Source organism: Excalfactoria chinensis, chromosome 6 (assembly GCF_039878825.1).
Source record: "Excalfactoria chinensis isolate bCotChi1 chromosome 6, bCotChi1.hap2, whole genome shotgun sequence".
Classification (NCBI taxonomy): domain Eukaryota; kingdom Metazoa; phylum Chordata; class Aves; order Galliformes; family Phasianidae; genus Excalfactoria; species Excalfactoria chinensis.
In genome coordinates, this window is record NC_092830.1 from 11896970 (window position 1) to 11922654 (window position 25685).

Genomic DNA, 25685 nt, shown 5'->3' on the forward strand with positions numbered 1-25685 from the left:
GATCGCACTTCTTTGTATCTAGGCCCTTCAATTTGAAAATCTTAAACACATCAAGTAGTCCTATTGCAAAAACAAGACAGAAGCTTAGTGTTGCCCTGAACATGAAAAACAACCAGACAGCTTCTGGGCTTGCTGTCAATGAAGCAACACCAATGGCAAAAAAAAAAAACAGAACCAATTCTTGTGTGCTGCATTTCATAAACACTTCATTCCATTCTGCAAGAGCCAATGAAGTAAACAGAATAGAACAGGAGGTAAGGGCTAGTTAAAAATAACAGGTATAACAGAGGAGGTATTCCATCAGGTTTCAACAATGAGGAGGTCAGGAAGCGTGTGCATATGACTGGGTTTAGCTGAGTCTTTGTCAGCACCCTCAGGGCTGCAACATGGTTAGAGCAGACATTTCAGCAGGGCAGAAGGAACAGGGGAGTAACTCAGCAGTGCAGCTACAGAGGACACTGACGTAGCTGCAGGAAACCAAACAACCAGAGGTGGGCTGAGACAACTCTGGCCATATAGTTACATGATTTGCATCAAGACATTAATATTCTGCATGCTGGTGGGATGAAGAGAAACTATAGTCTAAGACTTGCAGCAGTGAATGATGGCTAAGTTGTATCAGCCACGGTGAAAATGGCTATGACACGTTTGATTGTCTTAACAATGGGGCAGGGTTGTATGACACACATCCAACCAGGATGCACAGGAGAGTGTAGGTGACCCAGGGCCAAGCATGTGGACTTCATTGGCAGCAGACAAACAGGAGCTCAGAAAAAATGACAGTTGGAGAGGAAATGGCATGTGGATGCTTGATCCAAGAGGAACTTTACAATCAGGAAGACACCGAGCAGCTGTGAAGCCACATGTTTACAAGGATCACACAGGCTGCAGGGTCTGCTTCTGTTCCGGTATTTGGGTAATTTGGTCTCAATTCAGTAAAGCACGCTACAAGCGTGAAGCGTATGCTGAAGTTCTACCAGAGGCGAAGCAATATGTCAGCGCTCTCACCAGAAATGAGACCTAACAGTTTAGCTACTGCACAGTTAAAGTTTGGTTTCATGGTAAAAGAAACAAACACCCCATAAACTGCTCTAAGGAAATACTTCAATACATCCTGATCATTAGTTTCAGGAAATTATTAATAAGTGACATTTCTCAGAACCAATTATTATTAGTATCCAGAGGCAGAGCAGAACCCTTTTTCATGTGCTAAAGTTATCGTAGGGTATTCATAATCTTTTCCCCCATGCTCTGCTTTCCATTTCAATCAAAATAAGAAGTAGAAATAGACAAGAGAGCTAGTATACTGGAAGAGGTACAAAATTTATACTCTTTTTTTTTTTTTTTAATTATTTTCCAGAACTACAGGAGGGTTAAAGATTTAACCTTCCTAATGCTAGTGCTTTGAGCAGGGTTGAGCTGTTGCCTTCAAGGGAGGAGGACATAAAGCCAAACTGACATAAAACAGGGTATTAAAACAAACAAACAAAGAAACAAAACTTCTTCAGGTGGTCTCTCTCTGTTGGTATGTAAAAAGCAGCAGAATTACGAGCCTTAGAACAGCTTAAGTTATGCTCAGAGCCACAAACAAAACAGGTCCAGGGGCAGTTAACAGGGAGCTCCAGGGACCACAGGACCTCCTCAGGAAGACTGATCCCAGGTGCAATGTCACACTCTCAGGTATTGGTGTAGAGTGGCCAGCATACATCAGAAGTCAAATGGCAAAGAAAATTTACTATTCTCATGTTAGCAAAATTAGGGTAATGTGTGGCAAAACCTTAGGGTATACAGACAGTGCAGTTACATAAGGTGTTTACAATCTCAGATTATTTTTAGTTTCAGGGCTGAATACACAAGTTCTAAATCACAATCAGAAAAGATCCTTTTCTCCAACAGCAAAACCACTGGAAATGTTTCTGCTTAGAAATTTTTAATTGAAACTATTATTGCTGTTTTTCTCCTTATGTTCAAACTCTGTTGTGCCAAGAACTAAATATTAGCATACCTAGCTAGTATAAAAGAGTGAGAAAGCTGAAACAATGGCTCATTTGTCCAAGCAAAAGAACATGAAATATAGTTTGCAAGTACCTAATATTCCTGAAAGAGATTCTCTTAAATATTTTATCCATGTTGAAAGACCATTTTAAAATGTTTATTTAAAATGTTCATCTTAATACAATATTTTTAATGAGGGTTCCTAGGTTTTCTTTTCTTCCCAAACATCATCCATCATGTCCAAACCTTCATCATATGGAAGAAAAGCAATACTGGGCCAGACGACAATACCACCTCCTATTCTGATCTTCTTTATCTGACACTCACTCATGAGCAGGACAGGACCCCAGGGACACCTGTGACGTGACCACCTCTCATTTCCAACAGTCAATGATTTAAATATTTTTTAAGCCAGAGTGTTTTTCTTTCTGCTTCTTTTAACACCGTTTCTCCTTATTTCAAATTTCCTATGATTGATCTAAACGTCCCTTCAAAGAACTTCACCAAACTTAAAAGCTCTGCATATGCTGGTGGTATCTATTCACACAAGGAAAGGAGAAGGTCTCAATTAAGCCTCAGACACTAAACCATGTGAAACAAGATCTCTGTCATTTCAAAAAGTTCTCTCCCACTCTCTGGTTTAATCAGTACTTCTTATGTCCCTGTAACAATTAGCAACTCATAGGACACCCTGGAGGCCAGTTCCAAAGCTGAAGGGTAAATGCTTTGCTCTGCTGCATGTTATAGAACCATACAAGTATATTCCAAACAACCCTGGATGTGGCTCTGCTTTCTTCAACCCCGGGGGGGGGGGGTGTATGCATGGCTCCTGGACAGCTTAAAATAGAGATGCTATTTCTAAGCTTTTTCTACTGGTGAATGAGGTGGCCAATTCAGAGTTAATACTGACTTTATCACACCTAATTTTCAAGGGCCAGCATGAACATATTAATCTACCAAATAAACCTACTAACAGCAGAAAGGGTGAAAGATGTTATCATCAGCGGTGTTCTTCAAAGTCCCAAATGAGAAATTAATATTACTTTACCTGAGATTGTGCATTGACATTAGCCCGATTCGTAACCAATACTTTGACAACTTCTGCTTGCCCAGCGAGGGATGCTATGTGCAATGCTGTGTTTCCTTTCTGAAATAAGAAACAGCAGTATTTGAGTAGACTACAAAACTTGACCTTGAATACACGACAATATTATCAAGAACACTGTTTGCTTTAAAATACAGTATTTTCTGAGATGAAATATTCTTATTGATTACTTCCAATGAGTAAGTTACTCTAGAAAACACAGAAAGTAACCAACACAGAAATCTCCAGTTTGTCGAGTTAATCATATCCCTACTAATCTCTGGCATTCACTACAATCCAGCAGGTTCCTACTGTCAATACTTGAGACCACTTGACCAGTGGAAAATAAGTAGTTATTGCTGCAGTAATGTCTGCAATCAGTTGGCTGACACCTTACATCCATGGCATCATTGTGGTCAAGAGAACAATCAGATGGGTTTGACTGACCTTTGTCGCTGCATCCACACTGGCACCTCGCTGTATCAGTTCAGAGACAACTTCTACGTGCCCTTCTTTGGAAGCAAGATGGAGTGCATTCAAACCATTCTGATTTAAAAAATAAATAAATAAATACAAAAAACAAAAACAAAGAAAAACAGAAAACAAAGAAATGCAACTTAAAAGATTGGCATAGCTTATCCACTGTAGCAAATAACACATCAGGAGCTGAAAAATTACATCTCAGTGAGAGGACTGCTTCCGAAAATTATTCTTATGTGAACATTATAACAAACAAATTGCAAGAAAAGAGTATGAACTGAGTTATGATATACTAGGCCTTGGGGTCTCAAGTTCTATGTGTTGCCCAAGACATAATGCAACACAAATGGAATGAAAGATAGTGTTAAACAGCATAACATCCTCCGAGTGAAATTGAAATGATGTGTTGGTAAGGGGTAAAAGTTTGAATTTGGTAAGATACGCAAACATGACTCATCTGAAACCAAACACATTACTGCTGACATGAAGTGCAAATGTACAGTCAGACTCAAGAAAGAAGGAGAGAGGTATTTTTCCAGAAAATTTGATCAGAATTATTTTTCAACCTGATTAGAAATGTTGATGTCCACTCCACTTTTTAAGTAGTCAAGAGCCTTCTCCAAGTTGCCAGCTCGAGCAGCTCTCAAGTAACTTGCATTTGTGTCAGACTAGAAGAAAGAAGGAAAAAATCTGTTAAAAAACACAGCACTATATAAAAATATATTCTCTTGACAAAGAAGTTATGCATGATACAGTATATTATGCATACATTTAACTGGATGAGAGCAGATCTCAAAATGCCTGATCAAACATGGGTTAAACCCTGCCCACCTTGCTTGAGATCAAACTCCCTCTGGTGTAAGAAAGCTGCCAACTTGACAAGGTAGCACAACGTGGACTTCACAAATATACGTCAATTATGCAGCAGTGACCAACCTGCAAGGCTATTAACCAAAGACACATCTGGTACCCAGCCAAACTCCAAGGAAACCATCCCACTCCTTCCAAGAGAGCCACATCATGTTCAAAGTCAAAATGAACAGACTGGACTGCTACTGCAAGATCTCACGTGATGGACTAAAAAGCAAAATACTCCATGTTGAAGGTCTGGAGTACTTGAATGAAAAACGTAATTCTACAAGTGAAGGCACTTCACAGTGATTGCTTTGTTTTCCCCATTCTCCCTTACTTTATGGCACATTTTATTTACAGTATTTGTCCATATTTCAGTGCTCAGAAATCCCTAGGCACAAAATCATTATTTTTTCACAGAATTTTAATTATTTCTCAGATCTTCCTTTAAAGATAGTCTTTCAGATTTTCTTTATTATGACTTTAGCTTGAATATCGGGATGGCAGAAAGGATGGTTAAGTCATGAAAGTGATTTCTGAAAGCAATTCCCACCCCCCCCAGAGGGTTTTAACAAGTTATGCAAATATCCACCAAGGATGATAATGCTGATCCTGCCTTGGAGCTAGTGGAATGAACTGGGTTAGCTTTCAAGAGGGACAAATCTATGATATTATCTGTACCACAGCTTCCCCTGCCATTCTGGGAAGTCAACACATGTTTTTGTGTCCTCTTCTCCAGGAACTGTCACAGTTTTTCCTCAGTATCATTTCACGGCAGGCTTATATCACTACGGCTTTAAGTGTTTTAAGGCCCTTTAGGGTTCTAAAAGTGTGGTAATTACCTTTACAATTATCAAAAGCAGTAACAGTTGAGATATACATTGAATACATTGAGAATACATTGTGGCCCCGGTGCTCAGTTACCCATGCAGCCTCAACTCACTGTTTTCATCCTCGCATCTTCTGGATTTGCTATAGACTTCTGTCATTTCAGCTGCTGCAAAACTGGATGTTCTGTTCAAGCACTCCAAGCCCATTTGAAGTTACGTTTTTTTTTTTTGTATAGGATGAAGCAATCTTGGGCACAATGACAGCAAAATGGCAAGCTGCACGAAGATTGCTTTCCTCTTTGTAGTAGTACAAGCTACAAGGCTATTTCACTAATGCTTTCAGCAGAAGCAGCTCTCTCTCCCTAAGAGAGAATTATTACTTATGGACTCTTCATTTTCTTCTGTGTTTTGTGCACATAGCATTATGCTTCCTGTGGTAAGTTACTGGTTTACAACCTTTTCTGCTCTAAACCATTATTTCCCATGTACACCATGCTGATCACTACAAATCAATTTCTGTCATGTGGTTCCAACAAAACAGCCCTCCAACACCAGTTTTTAATTAGGCTCTATGAAAAGCAAGATGCTGCTACAAGCTGCATAGTCAGAACTGTAAAGACTACAGGGAAAAATAGCTGCCTGGAGAGGGGCAGGAAAACAATCTCATTGGGAAGATCATCTGAACTGTGCAACGCAGATTATTACAGGAGACAGGTCATTTTCTCAGTGCTTAGCAACAGCAGCCACTGGGGTAAAAACCAGGTCAGCATTTTATCAGCATTACCAAAGGTATGAGGGAGGGCTTAATAGACTGGGAGCCTTTTTTGTCACAGCGTAATGGCATGTCTGTTTGGCACAGTCAGCAGGTGGACGATAATTAACATCAGCTGTTTACAGCTGCTTCTGGGTGGGGAAGGACACATCAGAGAGTCTTGCTTTGGAAAAAATCAGTTCCAGCCAGTCATGCCAATTCACATGAGACAAGAAACACTGCTGATGCTCAGACACATCTGAACCTTTCTATCTGCTCAACAAAATGCAGGGAGGGGGAGAGAAAGCAGAAAGAAGGAACGATAAATAGCTAATATTCATGTTAACATCAAATGGCTGTCGCATTGTTCAGGACAGCTATGCCCGTGTCTTTTAAGGAATTCTGCTGTAAAGAAGAGTTAGGTTATACTCCCAGTATGGAGACATAAAAATGTTTCAAATAAGCTTGCTCAGGTGCTGCTAAAGTCATACAAAATCTATTCCCAAAAGACTTCAAACAAACTGAATGCCTTTTTTTGCCAATCACCACTCAAAATTCATTTTATGCTCAAATTACCCAGCAACACAAGTGCCACCAGCAGCCAGGTCCCTCAGGAGGCAGGAGAGCAGGCCAGGAACACAGAGCTGTGACCAGAGGCAGCCTGGGCTCTTGCCACCCAGTGCCTTTCTGCAGGAGGGCAGCAGAAGGGAAATGCAGCACAGGCATGCAGCAAGAACATGGGAGCATCCAGAGAAACTGTCCCCTGCAGCATGCTGGGAACAACCCAAACTCACCTACACCTCAGCCTGTCTGAGGAGGAACTCCCAGTTTCTGCTCTAATGGTTTCCAGTTACTTGAACATTATGTGAACTTGTGCATGAGACTGCACGAGATGCCTTAGCAGCCAGCTGTAATACATCCCTATGGGCCAAAAAAGGGAAACCTGACCTTAGCTAAAGCCCCCAATTCCTCAGGCAGGGGAAAAATTCACCTTTTCTAGGTCACCAAATGTAGAAATATGGTGATTTTCACAGACTGGGCAACATAATAGAGTATGAGCAAAAGTTCAGTCAGGCTTCTGGGATTCTCTCCATCCATTATGGTCTCTGCCATAAGCAGATACAAACTATAACATCAGAACAAAAAGTGAGCCAGCATTCATGAAAACCTAAATCAATTCCAGCCTCTCTAAAAGCAGCACTGCCAGCTTCCAGTTTCCCTATGACTCAGGCATTATTTCAGGACAGTCTCACAAGTTTTCTCTACCTTGCAAAATGACCTGAATACTCTTGTCTTAAAGGTGTCTCATTTTCAAAAACCAGAAGAACCAACAAACCGTAACCAATTTGGAACACAGGGGTCAGTCACCTCCCCTCCAAATCATGTAAGCAAATAAACAAAACCAGTTTTAACAAAACTGTTTGGTGACTGCAATCAACAGCTCAAGGGGACGGTCTCCAGAGCAATCTCTTGCAGAAGACAAAATGGTTTTGCATTCCAGAGTACAATAATAAGGTTTTAAGTTCCTAATCTGCTCCAAGACTTGGGACTTCTAAGTGGTACCTACTGTTGATTGCAGACAGGAGAAACGCATTTTATAGCTTACAGTCACTTGTCAGTATTAGGTTCCAACATCTTTCATCCAAGCCATGCTCAGAAAAGTTTCAAGTAAAACCAGATGCAAGAAGAACACAATCAGTCAGCTACAACTGACATTCTTTTCATTGTAGAATCCGGTGCATATCAATCAAATATCATCCTTCCCCAAACCCAGGGCAAACAAACCTATCCTAGGGGGAACAGCAGTAGGAGGGGACTTGGGCCATCTAAATTCTGTTTACTTATTACAGCTCATCACAAATAATCACCAAGATTTCTAATGAAAAAAGCCTTTTTTAAAAAACAAACAAACAAACACAAACTCGATTTCCAATGTTATCTTAATAACATTCTAATATTATCCTAATAACAATAATGCATAAGGGCACAGCGCACCTGAACTACCACTACCATGATTCTAAGAACAGAGTCTTAAAAACAAACAAACAAACAGATTGATCAAAAACATCAAACCAGAACTGTGACATTTCTGGGTCCCAAATTCTCTCAACTTTACATTTCTACTTAGAGCTTAAATTCAATTTTTAAGATTACCTTTTATTTTTCAAATACCACAATTAAGTGGAGAAATGCCATTTCCAATTGGCATTGTTTTGTTTAAAACAAAGACTCGGTCTATGACAGAGCCTGCAATTGCCACTGTACTGCATAGTCAGGAACAGCATCAGAGCTGAGGCTAAAATCGCTAAAGGATTTGAGAGTTCAAACAAGCCTAACAATAATGTCAGTAATTATTTATCTGGACTGCAATCATGCCTAGGAGCCCCAGTAAAAGACTGGTCAATGATCTGTTTTGTTTAAATGTAGTAAATAACACAGAAGAGAAACAAAAGAAAGGGTCTTAGGTTTTCAGTTCTCCCTCAGGACAGGCTTGCAGTTAAGTGCTCCTTAGGGGGGTGGTCACTGCTCTAAAACAGCCAACTCTGTCCCCACACTAACTGGCATCTGAAAAACAAGCCCCACTCAGACAGTGATCTATAGGACATTTCCTTAATGACCCTAAAAAACAAAACAAAACGCACCACTTCTTTTCTTTTAAAGTTCCCATCTTAATTACTTAAATTTCAATATTCCTGGGAGAGGTATTCTGTATTTTAGCAATCTATTCTGATTCCCCCTCCCCACTTCCTTTTTGTAATCAATCCCAACAAGAAATGAAGATGAAAATGAGCTTTTGATTCTACACTGTCTTGACAAATATCAAGAGAATAACAGACTTGGGACATACATCAAAACAGCCCAAACATCAGATGTTCTTGCACTCAACCACAAAGACTGCAGCCCTTTTTGCTGTGTATTTGACACAGGCTTTCTCCCCTAAGCCTTCCACAGCTCTCTGTTGTGTTCCCTTATGAATGCTGCCTTTTCAATCTTTAAACCCAGGCCTAAATTAAAATCACAATTCTTACAAGTGTTTTAATTTTTGGAGATGTGTACCTCAGACACTGTGCACAGTGCTTTGTTCTGGAATTGCAGTCAGACAGTATTTCATAAATAGCAGACTAATGAGAATACCAGCATTGGAAGATTTCTCTCCCCCCCCCCCCCCCCCAACCCCTTTGTACTTCCCTGGAAGATAAAGGAACTACTTCTGCTTTTAAGAAATGCATAAACGCAGACTGGTTAATGAACAGAGCTTTTATGCAGTGCATATTTTTAATACTCTGTATTCCCCTTCCACAGTGTAAGAACTCAAATCTACTACAACGCATACTGAAAGTAACAGACTGCAGGCAGCCTTCAGTCCAGGGCAGGTTCCCCAGCCTGGAATTCGTTTTAGCAACTCTCATCCCAGAGCTGTATCTGGACTGAGCTGAGGCTGGACAAGGCGTGCAGGCAGCAGCACTGTGTTACCCATCTCTTTTTTACCCTAAGGTCCTCTGGTCCTGGTGACATACAGCTGTAAGGCCTGAGACTATGTTCCTGTTCTGAAGAGCAACTGTATGGTGTTGAAAACACTCATGTTAAAAGGAAAGACTAAGTTTTATATCAGTTGGATATTACCTTAAGCTTCCGCTTTAAAATAGAAAATGCTGATGCTGACTCACGCTAGCTAATAAATATTCAGTATCTTTTTTGCCAAGAACTCCTGGAGAAATAAGAGGCTATTTATCACAAGTAAAGACAAAATTTGTTAGTAAATGTTACATTGACTGTCAGCCCAGGCTCAGGCTGGGCTTTTCCATGGGACTAGAGGGCGTTCTTCCATTTAGTGGACCCCCATGAACATTATTTTCAACGTGCATAACCCCTCTGCCATACTGATGGTATTTTTATTACTGCTCATCTCTTTTCCCTTTGTGTTCTGCTTACAGTGGCTTCTTTTTCAGATTAAAAATCCAGTCTTTTTTTCCACGTTGAGAGCAGGGTTTTGTTTTTCACTCCATCTTTAATAGTAGCTGTTGTGAAGGGAAACCCCCAGTAGGTTCCCATTGTGCCAGAGCAGGGTGCATTCTGGCTTGAGTCCCAACTAAAAGATGCTAACCATGCCTAACATTTGTTGTGGGGAAAGGCAATGACCTCATTTTAAGTGAGGAACTTATGTTACTTCCATTTGGAAGCATGTTCAGTAAAACTAGTCCTGCAGCAGCATGAGATGACCTGAGAAAACAGATGATAAGTACTTATTTTGATAAGAGTGAGCTTACTGAAACTGATAGATTTTGTCCTTGCTGCAAGGCCCAGCAAGGCCCTTAGTATGAATTATACACTGGAAACTGAAGGTCCAAATCTTTCTTAAGATTTTGTTCTCATGTTAATTTAGAATTTTCATCCAGGCAAATACGTTACACTCACTTGGAAAGGGATGAAATTTTGTTTCAGTTAAATTGTACTGGCCAGTTAACAGCAATGACTGGACCAAGTGATGTAAACAGGCCATCTGATCTTGTACAGGAGATTCTTCGTCCATTCTCCCTACTATCTCATAACTATATACACATGAGAAAATTTCACTTGTATTTTTTTCAACAGAAAGGAGGTTGGTTGGACTGGGTGATAAAACGCTGCTCTCTATGCAAACAGCTACAGCTTTATGTACCACACTACCATACATGTTTTCTTTTGATAAGGACGTGACAGCCTGGGGCCAACTGCTATCTGCCGTTCTGCTTTTAATTATCCTTCAGAGAGATGCTCTTGGGATCCCAGCCCTAAACATAAGCACAGGGCAAGAGGAAACGCTTTTTTTCCTGCTGCCTGACAATTCAAAGGATACATCCTTTGGCTAAGAAAAGCTACCTTCTTTGAATTTGACTGCTGAATGAGAAATCAAGTCATTATTGTCAAATACCAAACAAATCCCTCTACTTGTTTGCCCCATCATGCAACTTAATCATCAGCTTTCTTTGATCATACTATCGTATTGCACAAGATAAATTAGCCTGAATATTCTACTATATACTGTGTTCCTATAACCAATCCTATTCTAACTATAGAACTATGATATGATTTCCATAAGTTAAAAAAATAAATAAAAAATACAGTTTTCAGGCTGTGTTAAACCCCTCTTCTTGGTCAGACTACAATACCTCATTTCTGTCACAACTGTATCTGACTCCATAACCAATTGCACTTGCAACAACAGGGTTTCTACCTCTTCAATCTAACAAGCTTGTAGAGAGAATACATTTTTTTACTCACAGTTGCACATATTTAAGTCCTAAGCAGAGCTTAAAAGGTGCATCTCAGATTCAGCTCCTACCTTCTAGAAATCAAATTCAATCAAAACAAAAACATCCAAGAAAAATTAAGTCTCTTTCCCTGTTGGACCATAAGACAAAATCAGGCTGACACAAAGATTTAGTATGCATCAATGTCAAGATCACTTGTAAAATCCTAGCCATCTCTGCCAAATGCTAAATCTGTGCTCAGTTACCACTGGAAATGAGCCACCTGTGTTGGAGCAGATGACTGAAAAGGACCCAGACTCAGAGACATTCAGGTTGGTGCAAACAAGGAAATGTTACACCTTCCAGTGGAAAAGGCGTTCAGCACCAAGTTTAACAGTACCTATAGGCCTAGACTGAGTGGTTTGTATGTAATGACAAATAGCTCCCGTAAAACTGCACCTCTAATGCACCTCTCCTACTGCACTAGTTGCTTAGACTTTATGCATGTGGTCTTCTCCAGCAGACACAAAATCTAGCTTTTGCTGAACTGTGATGAGACTAATGCAGCCCCAGCTGTCTTTAAATGCCTGAATAACTGCTTCCTAAGGGAACTCAAACACAGGATGGAAATGGAAAGTAGCTGTTATTCTTTTCTGTTTCTACAAAGAGCAAAGTGTGTACTTCTCAAGGCACAAAAGACATACAGATTTTGATGGGAAACACTTGCCTAACATCCACGCTACATGGATGTTATGTTCAAAGATAACACAAGATATCACCTTCTTGCTACCTGTCACCACAATTAATTGTTATCACTGATATACAACGAAGTAAGAACAATTTACCTGGAGTTCTAGCAAAATCAATGTCTGACAGCCCAACAGAAAGCGCTTGAACTGACATCAAAAGAATCTCATAAGGCCTGTGTTTGGACAGGAGGAAAAGGTCTAAGTAAACTCAATATTTTCACTGCCAGCTTGTATAGATGATGACATTTTGAGACTCTGAAACACAGTTCGAATGTGTCAGCTTCCCCTAAAGAATTTTCAAAAAACATTTACAAGCATATGTGTGCTAAATTAATAGCACCAATAGCAAGGTCCGAATTTTTAAGGACTACAAATCAATGTACATCTGCAAAAGCAAATACACAAATGTTCTTTTAATGAGAAGACGCAGATCCTTTCAGTACTGACTTTTCAGTTGTCAGACTGCACTGCATTAAAATACAAATTTGAATGACAAAGTAAATTGGGACACACTGTTCAAGAGCACAAAACCAGAGTAATCACTGTTTTCAGCAGTGAATCCCTATGCTGCACTGGGAGTGAGCAATCAGCCAAAGAACCCTGCTCTTTGTGATCAACTCAAATATATCATCAATGAAAAGCATCCAATATAGTTAAAGGCAAAAAGATTTCTGCATCTAAAATTCAAGATTTATTCTTTAGTCTGACAGCTTTAGCTTCTGAAAGTTTGTTTCAAACTCTGAAAAGCAACTCCTGGGTCTGTAATGACTCATCTCTTACTCTCTGAAGTTTTGTTATCACGCACTTACAAGCATAAAGCAAATCAATGACTTTCATAACTGCTACTGCAGTCACAAAGAGCTAGAGAAGAGCTGGATGTGCTTGGAGGGTTTCTTCTTATGTTTATATTCACCTCAAATAACAACTCATAAGACAAGGTAGATGAGATGCCATTGATCTACTCTTTGCTACTTTTTCTCTCTCAGAAACTGAGGACCCAGTGAGCACAGAAGGAATTTCAGCACATCTAGGCTCAAATTTAAAGCTATTTCCACACCAAAGTCACATTCTTCAGATAAGAGAGGCATGAGTTGGTCTACCTTGTGTTCTTGGTGTGCATCTGATTTTGCAATCAAGATCAAGAAAGGTGAGGGGAAAAAAAAACGATCAGTAATCCTCTTCAAAACATTTTTAAAGTGTACTTATTTGTAATTTCAGATACATCCCTCTGAAGTTAATGGAAAAAAACCTGAGTATGAACCTAAGTCAGGTAATATTGCCAATTTTAGGGAGAGATTTTATTCACATAAAATGAGTTTTCTGCAGAAATACTATGTAAATATGCTTCAGTCAGTTGTAGCAACATGGAAGATACTGGCAATAAAACAGAGCAAGCTACATGCATAACATAACTACTCCCTACATTATTCCCTAATAACACTGTGGTAAATGAGCTTTATAAACTGCAAGTGGGTTACCTAACTTCTTTTGTAGCTAGACAAATAATTAAGAGCTTTTCTATGAGTTGGAAGTTTCCTGCTCAGTTTCTATCTTCCCATTTCATGCTCACTTTTGAATATATCCTTCATTCAAAACCAAAATAATTCTGCCTTGGAAGTTAAGAGGCACTTGAATGGCTACTTGCAAAACCTATCTACTGTGGTTTAAAAGCTTTGATATTCTGCTAAGGATTCTCATAGGATTCACAAACCTCTACTTGTTTCTGAGTGGCAACAACCATTAGAGGTTTGCCAGTAGGGGTTATAACGTCCAAAGCAAAGAATCTCTTCCAATTTATACACCTCGATACCTTGTTAAGGAGAGTGTCTGATTGGAAAACTCCATGTGCTCCACACGACAGAAACAGAAGGATCAGGGGGAATTATCTAAAAGGTTTTCAGGTACTACGAGGGCTTATGGGGCAAAATTTGCAACACAGCACATAAACTATGTTAACAGTCAGTTCTTTAGGGCTGCTTAGAAGAACCATGTGAGCTTTGTAACCAGCAGTTTACCTTAGCAGAGCTTGTTAGACTTCATGGAACAGTCTGTCCTGATGCCCCTTTGTAGATTTACTGTGAAATATATATGGTCTAGTCCAACGAGATGCCATCAGTGGAACCAATAAAGCTAGGAATTCACTGCAGATTTGAAGGTACCATTTTTGCAGTCAGTTTGCAGTAACAGAACTGAGCCAGCATGATTCTGCCCTTCAAAGCCACTATGCACTAAAGGTTTGGATCCTTTAGGAGAATGCCGATGACCTGAACATCAAAGGAGGTGCTTCAAAATTTTTGACAAAAATAAAAGCAACAGGACTGTCTGAACATTTTACTTCTCCTTAACCTTCTGAGTTTGCCATCACCTGAGAATCAGCACTGTTTCTGAGCAAGATAATTAAATATACTTGGAAAATAATACTGTTTAATCAAATAAAATAATTGTATCTCCCAAATGAGTAAACAGTTTTCAAACTAGGCTAAAAAGCTTTCCTTTTAGTATTTTAATATGTATAAGCTTAGAATTAGCTTTAATTTACAGCTTTAAAGTGAAGATTATTTTATTATACACTTACAGAAATAAGCTATGGCTGACTGCTACTCACCAGCTCTACAGGAATTTCCCCTATCATTTGGTAAGAGAATAAACCATTGGCATGCAATGTTAATTGATGATATTATTTCTGAACAGCAAATCTACAAGATAAACAAGTAATGATGTGGGTCACATTTCTCCCTTACACTTAAAACACACATGACAACCTACAGGAGATCTATATGTATGGAATGACTGTTAGATATAATAATTCTAAATAAGCATTGCCAGCAGAAGAACACTTGCAAATATATTCTGCACCCCACCACCGTAGCTGAACTCCATTTCTAACAGCTGCTACACCTTCAACACGCATCCAGTGCATATACTAATGGAAGCAACAGTTTCTAAGCAAAAAACCACATAAAGCCAGAGCAAATGGTGCCCCTGTGTGAAAAGGCAGAAGGGTGTAAATAATATCTGCAGGACTGAAAAACAGAAGAGTTTAATCAAGTACCATAAAACATCAGAATCTAATAAAACCTTCTCCTACAAGAGAGTTGTTTCACAAAGAAAGAGCCTGGAATAAATGTCCTCTCAGTTTTGAAATTCCTTTTGACAATGAATTTTCAGACAAGGAGAGCATCACCAGAAAAAGCCCAGCATTTCCAAGATAGATTTCAGCAGGGAACAACAACCCAGCTCTGTGTTGACAGGAGGTAAACCAAACCATACATATTTAAGAGAATTCACTATAGCATTATTCCTGAGCACAAAGCTATTGCTGATATGGAACTGCTGAGTGCTATCGTCAGTAATGTTTCCAGCTACAACAAATAATGCCGTTAACTGATATTTCCACAAAACTTGGCACTTGTTGATATTAATAACAGGATACCACACTTTCTCAGGAACCTGCATTTTAGTTCTCCAGCAAAGCTGCATCAACAATGGTTGCTCTAACTTCGTGCTGTTTAACTGCCATGCATAACTCGATCCATGGAGACCTTCAGAGGCCAGTTCCCAGGGCACAGAGATGCCATTTCACAGCAGCTTACTCACAGCAGGAATTTTTAAAGCACACAGGGTGCACCTTGGAGGTCAGTGGGACTACCCCAGACAGTAAGAGCAATACGGGTGCCTCCTTACAGGTCACTACCAGCACAGTAGTAGTAGGCTCCTTTTTCAGTTCAATTGACCTATGGATCATCAGTAAAGCAGCTGCATATTTAATAAAAATACCCATTTAAAATGTACTTATCCCTGGGCTTTTTATTATTAGCATCTTTTTCCCCCTGAAATATGCAAGGTGGCTAAAACATTTCAGTGAGGAAAACTGTTACGTCCACCCAAATTAGTTAAGGCTCCGATCACAGAACATTACAGAATGTTTCTGCAATTTAATAAGTGCCTTTATCTGTAGAGTGCCCTGAACAGAATGCAGTTATTCAGAAGGAGAGAACAAATACTTCCATGTACCATTTGACTGCTGTTGCAGCCTCTACCATAACCCGAATATCAAAACACAGCATACACAAGCCTAAACATACCTCTTCTTACATCCACTTTTTTGTTTCATACAATCAAAGACTCAAAATATAAAACAACTCAATACACAGATTTCACTCAATGCAGAATCTTCAAATGCTTACTTGTTCTGGAAAGCATTCTCCCTCTTCCACTGCCATTTTCTGTGGCCAGATATGAAACCTGATGATTCAATTAGTTAACATTTTGGACACAGCACAACTGCTAAAAATAGCAGCCTCAGGAAGTATTTTTCTCTTTCTATTTTTTATCTTTTTTTTTTCTTTTAAAGAACTAAGCACAGTAACTTGTTAGTATTCCCTTGGCTATTTAAATGGCAAAGGACAAGTGATTGTAAGACTATGAAGTTAGTAACAGAGTGTGTCCCAGGATTCCTGGCTCGCTTACCATATTTGCAGCCTCCAATCATTCCCCGTGCATGCAATCATGATCTGTGGAATACCCAAAATAGCTGCAACATCAGCTGATCAGAAAACCACTGCTGCTTGGAATCACTCATGAAACGAGCTTTTGTCATTCTGCTTATCAGCTCTTTCTAATGCAGACTACTTTGAACTATTTCTAAAGGAAACAATAACACCATTTTACACTCTGTGTGTTTTGAATGCCACATATGCCAGCCTCCTACTCCATGGTAATTTTATATTTATTCAGATTTTCTGATGAGTAATTGTTATAAATTTACATTGCTGGTTTAGAGGCTATTTTCTAACTAGAAGGCTGGTTTCTATATACTTTAGGCTCCAAAATTCAAGAGGTAAAAAGCTGTATCAATAACAAAACTGTTTTGTTTCAGGGGAATGAAAGAAGTCCACAATTTCAGCAAAGCAGACCTTTTCCTTTACAATGGAAGCAATTGCCAACAGCAGGAATTCACTTGCATGCTTTCCTGCAGTTCTTATGAGGAAAGGAAATCTTTACCTGTCCTCAGCTCACTGCAGGCACCTGCACAGCACATGCCTCTACTCAGATCCTAGCTGTGTGACAACCCACCATGGGCTGTACCCCGACACCAGTACAGCAGAACAAGGGGTAAGATGAGGACAAAAATAACCAAGCTGTTACGTTTTGTCAGACAAGATATGTCCAAAATATAGAAATAACCTCCATCCAAAATTTCATGAGAATAACTTCAGATTTCCACAAAACATTTCTCCATGTCTGCATGAACTCAAATTGAGCCACAAAGCAGCAGCTCATTGCTCTTTGGTTATAATGCAGAGCTTGTTGCAAGTTACCTGTGCAGTCTTTTGGAAAGCCAAAGATGTGAGGCCTAGATGTATTGATAAATAATAACGTGGGACACACACTCAGGTGATCTAGCCTGGAATGACTTTATTAATGTCACTGACAAAGCTCTCTAATTATTACCAACTACACTCCACTTCTGCACAATTGAGCTTATGGCATTTCAGTATCTATGACTAAGATCCACTTCTGCTAGTGACTAAACACTGTTAACTAAAGTTAACAGCAGTCTGCAGGGGTGGAGGAGCCTTCCACTTCAATTTAAGTACAAGATGATGACCAAGTCAGTTCAAATGTCTTTACCTCCCTGACACATCTGTGGCACAGTTCCCTGCAGCGGAGATTTCAATCATGCAACTGTGGCGATGGTGTTCTACCATTGCTACCCAACAATACACAGCATCCTGAGAAATCCAATTTCTAAAGCTGAATTTAGAGTCATTATATATTCTGAGGAGTGAGAGTTATCATTTCAAAACACTAAAATGAAACATAACAATTCTGGAGACCAAAGAGCATATGGCTACTGTCCAGTAGTTGGATTTTCTTTTCTAACTGAAGAGAGGCTTGTTCCGAGTGTAAGAACCAGGTGCATAAATACCACCCTGTTGCCTTTGAAAACTTGCTGAAGAGCAAGAAAAAAGGAAAATTGATTATTTCTGTAGTGGGGCTCAAGGGAACCTCATGGCATTTAAAACTTGCAGAGCATTTCTTTGTGCCAATGGGAGTATTAAGTTGGGCTGATTTATGGACACTCACAAGAGCTCCTTCAGCCGACAGCCCACTGCGACATGGCAGCCACTTGCCACCAGGCTCCCCTGAACTGCAGCCCCTGCTGGGCACCGTGACTAGGGATAAATAACTGGCAACCTAGCAGCTCTCCCACAGATAAAGCACCAATTCCTTGGAAAGGAGCAACAAAACATTTTTCAGAAAAGGATTCAGCAGCCTCCACATTTCTGGTTCATCCAGGGGCTGTGCCATTTACCCCTGGGTCTGCCCCCATCCTGCACCCGCTGCCAGCAGGGTCTGGGCAGCAGCCCACTGCCCAGCACCTCCGTGCTCACAGCCTGCCTGTGCCAGATGCCACATCCCCTTTTGCCTCCAGCTCACCAGCTCCTGGCTCTTCAGCTTCACACGCATCTAACAAGATCAGTGGATGATTGGCCCAGATCATTGCCTATTAACAATCCTAGGTCAGGTTGTGACATCCCCACAAGAGAAGATGTCTGATTATCTATCCATTAATTTTGAAAAGGCGATCATCATACTTACAAAAGAACAGCACAAAGAAAAATTAAGAGCTTGCAACACCAAAAAGTCACCTAAGCATGCTCCCCTCCATCAGTTCAGCACTGACAGCTTGTGTCATAAATCATAGTGACACTATTTTTTTTAACCTTCACGATCAGTTTTACAGGATTCAGGATGAGATCTCACATGCATGCTATTAACAAAGGGCTCGATACAAATGGCAAATCAGCTTGTTAAAGACCTTGTGAGGAAAATTCAGGATCCTTTGGTTAGTCTACAGCATGAATTATGTGACCCACCCATTACTACAGTCATTCTTAGCTTGGGAAAGAGAAAGAGCCTTGGACACAGTCATGTAGATATACAAGTAGATATACAAGAAAAAAAATCTCAGCAATCAATCTCCTCCCCTCTCTGAAAAAGAAAAACCTAACAAAAACCCTTTACAATCTCAGTTAAATGGCAGATTTGGTACAGATGGAGGGCTCTTTTAAACAGAAGAGTGGAAATGTCCTTTTACATCATCACTACTCTGCTCCCAAACCAGATGGAGTGCTTATGATTACTGGCTTGGAAGCGAGTTACAAACAAAGCAACACATGGCAGAATTCAGCAGAAAGAAAAACATGGTTTGACGTGAGATACAGACAATACAAATATCTTCCTGAGTATGGGAAAGACAAGCTGAAATAGTTTACAATGATCTGGAACTACCGATCCAGATTTTACAAGAAGGATAGAACTTTTCCTACAACTGCAGTGGATGATATTTCAAACAGTTCTGAAAGGTAAAGGTACAAGAAGCCCAGCAGAACAGAGGACACAGCTCTGTGGTATTTCAAGCATCCTTTCAGAGAAGGAATGCTTGACATAATTACCAATGTCTGCTTATGCTGTTAACACCTAAGAAGTCCTCAGTTTTAGGGATTTTATATATCTCAGAAAGCAGTGATCACACCTGAGATACAGAACATTGATATCTAAAATCCTTTCTTAATCACTAAAAAATGGCTAATGCGTGCCTCAATCGAAACATTAAAAGGGCAGTTCAACTGTAGGTGTTACAAAGGCTACATACAGCACCCAGCTGTGCAGGAAGCAGCTCTCTGGGACCCACAGGCTGCAGGTTCACATGCCAAGTCAGAAAAGATGCAGGCTGCATACAGTGAAAGAAATGACGAGCCTCATCAGACAAACTGCCCCATTCCTCTAAGATCCTCCCAGCATCACACTCCTCGCTTCTATGGATCTAGATTCTACCAAGTTACCACCTTGAGAAAAGCACATTTACTCACTGTACTTCAATTACCAGTGTTATGGCTACCGAGAACATACAGACACAGCAAATTAAATAAATAAATCACGTCCTAGTTACAAAAAAATCAGCATCATCTGAGTAGAGAACCAATAACCATCACAAAAATACCGTGTTTGCTATACTACCATTCAAATGCTGCCAGACTAGTTCATTTACTATTAGAAAACAGCCACATAATTAGAAATCTATAGGAAGAAGCATAAATTAAAGAAAAGAAAAACTGAAAAAATTAAGGATAGAAAAACAATCCTCCATATATTAAGTCAAGGTCACACAGCAAGATTAAAATACTTCTATTTTTCTTGGAGAATCTTCTTTCCGCTCTTTCATAATATATTGCTCCTGAAGAGAAAGTAGCTATAAATCCTGCAAATCCTTTAGTTGTTTTCCTTTAGCTATTTTTTCCTTGACAAGAGCAATCATCTGCCATCACCCCCAAATAATCTAAAGCTCTGCAGAATTAAGAAAGGAAATCCCATCACTTCTGCTAACAATGTTTAGGATGTTTCTTTAAGGGCGTTCCAAATGACTGAACAAAATGCCCATAGTATCATCCTATTCTTCCTCAAGAGTAGCTAAGATCATATCTGAAAGACTGAAATATGACCATTTTTAAAGGATAGCCTGAAGTAATTTCACAGGTCTCCAAATACTTCAAAACAGCACGCCTCTAAACCAGCCCTTCTGTGACCTGTGAAATTCAGCATGTTACAGATATTCCAAATGAAATACACGCACCAAAGTGCTGCAGTGTTTACTCTATCAAGATCCGTAACAGCTCCCATTACTTCACCATCAGCACTTTGCCTCCCCAGGACATACAGCAGGGCAAAGGGGCTCTCAGGATGAAGGGCTAAAATAAGTGCTACATGCATGGCATGAGCGGTATGCAGAAAGAATGTGAACTGCTATCTACAGAACCACTTTAAATTCCACTTTTTAACCCTGTATTGTTTCCTTATCCATCAGAGTACAGTTATATTACTGGCAATCCACCCTGATAATCTCAGGCTTTGTAGAAGGGCATTTTTTTGTTTCATTTTCATCCCTTAATTGTAGTTTCCATTCTCAAATTCTCAAGTTCCTCCAACATTTAACTATCTTGGACCTGGAACACCAGCAGGCTGTGAACAGGAAGATTTCTGTGGAATATAGACTGGTAGATAAACCTGAACCTGTCCAAAATAAATAACTCCGGGCTTTCACCACTGAAACTCATGCAATTTCTTCTCATCAGTAGCATTAGCTCACCTTTTCAATATATTGATTGTACATGTCAAAGGGTACATCTGCAAACTGTATCCTAGAGAGACTCAAAGGATGATTTTGCAAAACCACTACAGCAACATCACAGAAATCTCATAATCAGCCACAGCATGAAAGTGAAGCTCAGATAAATTTTTTCAAGGCAACTTCTTGTCATCAACACCACTCTGTGCTCTCCAGATCATAAAGAACTGAAGAGAGCAGCAGTTTTCATTACATATATCCTCTATGGGCCAGGAAGAGCAGCCTCAATTAAGCCAGACAAAAGTATCTGCCAGTGTTACTATTTCCCTCTCTCCCACTGATGCAACCTTCACCACCTAGCATACACCCATGTCATTTATTTTTTCCATGGAGAACACGTCAACAAGCCTTTGGAAAAACCTAGGGCAATAAAGCTGTGAGATGGAAGAAGTGTATATGTAATCACCACGATGAAAATCACACAATCGACTCCTGGACAAATTGACTTGACACCATTATGCTTGAAAAGTAACTACTAGAAGCCAATTAGGAGGGGAAAAAAACAAAAGTCAGAGACTCCAGGCAGCTCTGTGTTTAGTAAAACCACAGACCTCACATGAACTGTCAGAGATGAGGGGAAGAGGAAGGGCAAAGTACTATATATGGAAAGCACAAGGAGATATGGCAACAAACCTTCCTAGATCATCTTGAAGCATTGCTGATGATGGCAAATTCTCTGCTGATTAATCAGATGGCTTGTTGCTAGCTGTGTGACTAGTTCCAAATCATGGTGAAAATTGGGATTTTGTACCAAACTGAAAACATTTTCTGCCTGACTCTTCCTTTGAGATACTTCTCTGGAGCACAGAATCCAGAAAGCAGAGTTTCCTTGGATCTGATAAATAAAGAGCTGCGTTTTCAGTAAACAGGGAACTTGTACTCATTAAATAAATCAATAAATACTACTAGTGGGCTACTGAAATCAGTGGCTAGTGATTGCCTCTACAAGTGCATGAGTATACAAAAACATAAACACATTTGTAAGAATATACCAAAAAACTTAACTAAAAGAATCACAGGTATTTTACATGAAACATCCGGTCCATTTTATATGGCAGCCATGTGACAACAATTTGGCTTTTAGTCTGAATCCCATTTCTAGCAACATTCAATATTCCAGGATTGCCAGGAGCAAAGAACTAATCATAAGATTCATGGTGACAACAGCAAAGTATTTTGTTCTAAAATTGAGTTAAGCACCAGAAATGTGACTGCTGGCAAATCAGCTGTTCCAAACACTCCCTCTCTCTGTTGTCTATCTTTTAGGCTTATTCTGAACACAACTGCAATACAAAGCCTCAAAACTGCCAGATGGTTTCAAAATGCTCAGACATGGTTTCTGCTCAGAAGAGATTTCTATCGTGTACTACGTTCCAAGAACAATATTGCAAAAGCTGTAGTTGTCCAGCATATCTGATAATTGACTGTCTTCACAACAGCTTTTTCAAAAAACACAAAAAAAACCAACCCCACCAGTCATCAGTATTAACTGTTTGACTATCCTCTTGACTTTCTTTGATCCTCCACCTAAAGTAACTATCCCAACGAAAACAGACATAGGCTTTATTCAGAGAAATACAAAGAACAGTGTTCAAGTTTATCAGCTCATCATGGGAAGAATGTCTTGTGAGATGTCCAAAGTCTTGTGAAATAAACACAATGTGAACCATCCATCGTTTAAGATATAACATTATACATGCTTACTAAGACATTTTTATTGATGGTGCAATGCATTACTCAATGAAAGAAAAACTGAACCACGGGATTAACTATAACTAATGATTTAAATCTGTTCTTGAATGTCCTTAGGATAATTTGATGGAGTAGGATTATGACCATGGCTACTAAGCAACAATTAGCCTCTTAGTCATTCTAGATGTACAGACTGTGGCCAAAGTATAATACTGTAAATACACATGCCAACACAAGGTAAAGCTTCCTAACAGTACAGCATGGGAATAACTAAAATAAGAAAGAAAAAGACTTATAAGAAGAAATTAGTAAAAATGATTTTGGCTTTGGTAAGGAGGTAGATTAATGGTTGTTCTTGAAACCACACCGAATGCTATTTCTAATGGCTCTGCAAGACATAGCAGTACAAGAGCTCCCCTGCAGACAAACTGCCCTCAGATCACAAAGGCAGTGAGATGTCAAAACAAGATGCTACTGGACACAAACACTTATCAATTTTAAGTCAGCCTGAGCCCTGCCTACAGCCACAGTATGGGACAATGTGCTGCTTCTGTCCTGCAGTGCTGTGCCTGTAAAGAAACGCAATCTGGCCAGCAATGGGCAAAAGATCGCTGTACAGTAAGCATAAGTTGTTATTAACAGCTTTTAATAATTAAAATAACTTGTATTTGTCAGAACGAAAATGATCAAAACCCACTGTCAACATGCAGTATGTTCACTAGGTTCCTCTCTCCCAACTTCCTTTTCTAAGGTGCTATCATTTCTAAAGAAAACAAGCACTGGGGAGAAAGCACCATGAACTCCACAATCTGAAGTGTGATGTCCCTTTTAAACATGGTCACAGCAAACCTTCAAGTGATTTCTCTTAACCTTCTCTTTGAACAACCAAATGGCATAAAACCAAGGAGTAGACAAATTATGAAATGATTTATATAACACACTGAATTTCCAGCTTCATTGAGGTCAGTGTTTTGGTCAAATATGAAACTGCTATTTAGTCCAGGGAAAAGGATGCTGAGAGGAGACCTTATTGCTCTCTTCCAGTATCTGAAAGGTGCTTGCAATGAGAGCAGGGTTGGTCTGTTCTCACTGGTGACAGGATAAGGGGAAATGGCCTTAAGTTGCGCCAGGGTAAGTTAAGGTGGGATATCAGGAAAAACTTCTTTTTCAGAAAGGACTGTTAAGCACTGGAATAGGCTCCAAAGTGAGGAGGTTGAGTCACCATCCCTGGATGTGTTTAAAAACTGTTTAGATGTGGTGCTCTGGGACATGATTTAGCAGAGGGTTGCTAGTTAGGGTAGTATGGTTTGCTTGTGGTTGGATTCAATGATCTTTAAAGTCTTTTCCAACCTGAGTGATTCTATGATTCTATGTCCCACGGTGTTAACTCCATGCTGAAAATTCACAGTAGGAAATACAAGAAAACTTCCTGACTGCTTCCTCCTCAAATCTTAGGTGGGGTGGTAACATCAGTCATTATTGCCTTTTCTGCATTGGGGTCATGCAGCAATTTCCCCTAAACAGAGGAAAACAAATAAAAAGCACTCTTCTCATCAAGATCACCACTACTGACATACTGCGGGGGATGAGGACAGCTGAGCAAATTGCATTCCAAACAGGACTTACATTTGTCAGCACTGATGTATGAAAGTGTCTCTCAGCTCTTACCATAGTGCTGGCAGCTTGGCTAAATATTAACGCTATCCTTGAAGCTACTGATTTTACATCTCTTTATGTATATTACTCACGATGGTGGCCATTAGCACTAAAAAGGCACAGAAGAGGGCAGCTTCAGTGCAACAATGCTTATACGTCTCCCTAGGAATTAAGGATAGGAGAGCAAGTGGAAACTATAGGATGCAAAATTCCCAAACACACAGTTGAGCTTTCCAGACATACAGAGATTTCATTACACTGACTTGCAGCGTAATACGTTCTAGCTACACCGCAGGTATTTTATGCAACAAGATAACTTTCACTGTACAGCAAAGCAGCTCTCCTAAAACTTCTTTAGAAATTAAGGATGCTTTTTCCTGCCTTTGCAGGCAAACTACAAGAACGATTCACAACTATTAAAGGTCTTTATGAAGAAACCATATACCACTTCTTGCCCCACCTTAACTCACGTGCATCACACTTTATATATCGAATAATCAAGTTATAGTTATCAAAATGTATTTCAAACTCTATATGAGGGTAGAATACAAATTAACTGTGTTTGTTTTTTTTACCTGGCTTAAGAATCATAGAATTACTCAGGTTGGAAAAGACCTTGAAGATCATCAAGTCCAACCGCAGCCTAACCAGTAGCCTATCTCTTAAAAAACAACCACGAAACAACACCACAACAACAAACCTCTGCTAAATCATATCCCTGAGTACCACATCCAAACGGCTCTTAAACACATCCAGGGATGGCGATTCAACCACCTCCTTGGGGAGCCCATTCCAGTACCTAACCACCCTTTCTGTAAAGAAGTTCTTTCTAATATCCAACCTAAACTTGCCCTGGCGCAACTTGAGGCCATTTCCCCTCGTCCTGTCACATGTCACTAGTGAGAAGAGACCTGCCCCACTCTCACTGTAAGAACCTTTCAGGTACTGGAAGACGGCAATAAGGTCTCCCCTCAGCCTCCTCTTCCTCAGACTAAACAGCCCCAGCTTCCTTAGTCTCTCCTCATAGGGCTGATTCTCCAAGCCCTTAAGCAGCTACAATGAGTGATTAATGCATCAGTGATTATACCAGTGAAAACAGGCTCGTGACTTTCTGACAACTAGTTTCACACCAAATGTTTTGAACAGATGCACAAATGCACCTTGCAATGACA

At 39.8% G+C, this 25685-nt stretch overlaps 1 protein-coding gene across 29 annotated transcripts in view; it reads right to left on the reverse strand.

Moving 5' to 3' along the window:
- The window catches only part of ANK3 (ankyrin 3), a 340836-nt gene that overhangs the window by 139489 nt on the left and 175662 nt on the right, over positions 1-25685 (reverse strand). For all 29 annotated transcript variants that reach the window (XM_072340789.1, XM_072340795.1, XM_072340793.1 and 26 more), the window contains 3 exons: positions 4126-4227; positions 3527-3625; positions 3044-3142 (listed from right to left, as the gene is read on the reverse strand). In XM_072340789.1, coding sequence (XP_072196890.1) covers positions 3044-3142; positions 3527-3625; positions 4126-4227 — 300 coding nt within the window. The remainder of the gene's footprint in view (positions 1-3043; positions 3143-3526; positions 3626-4125; positions 4228-25685) is intronic.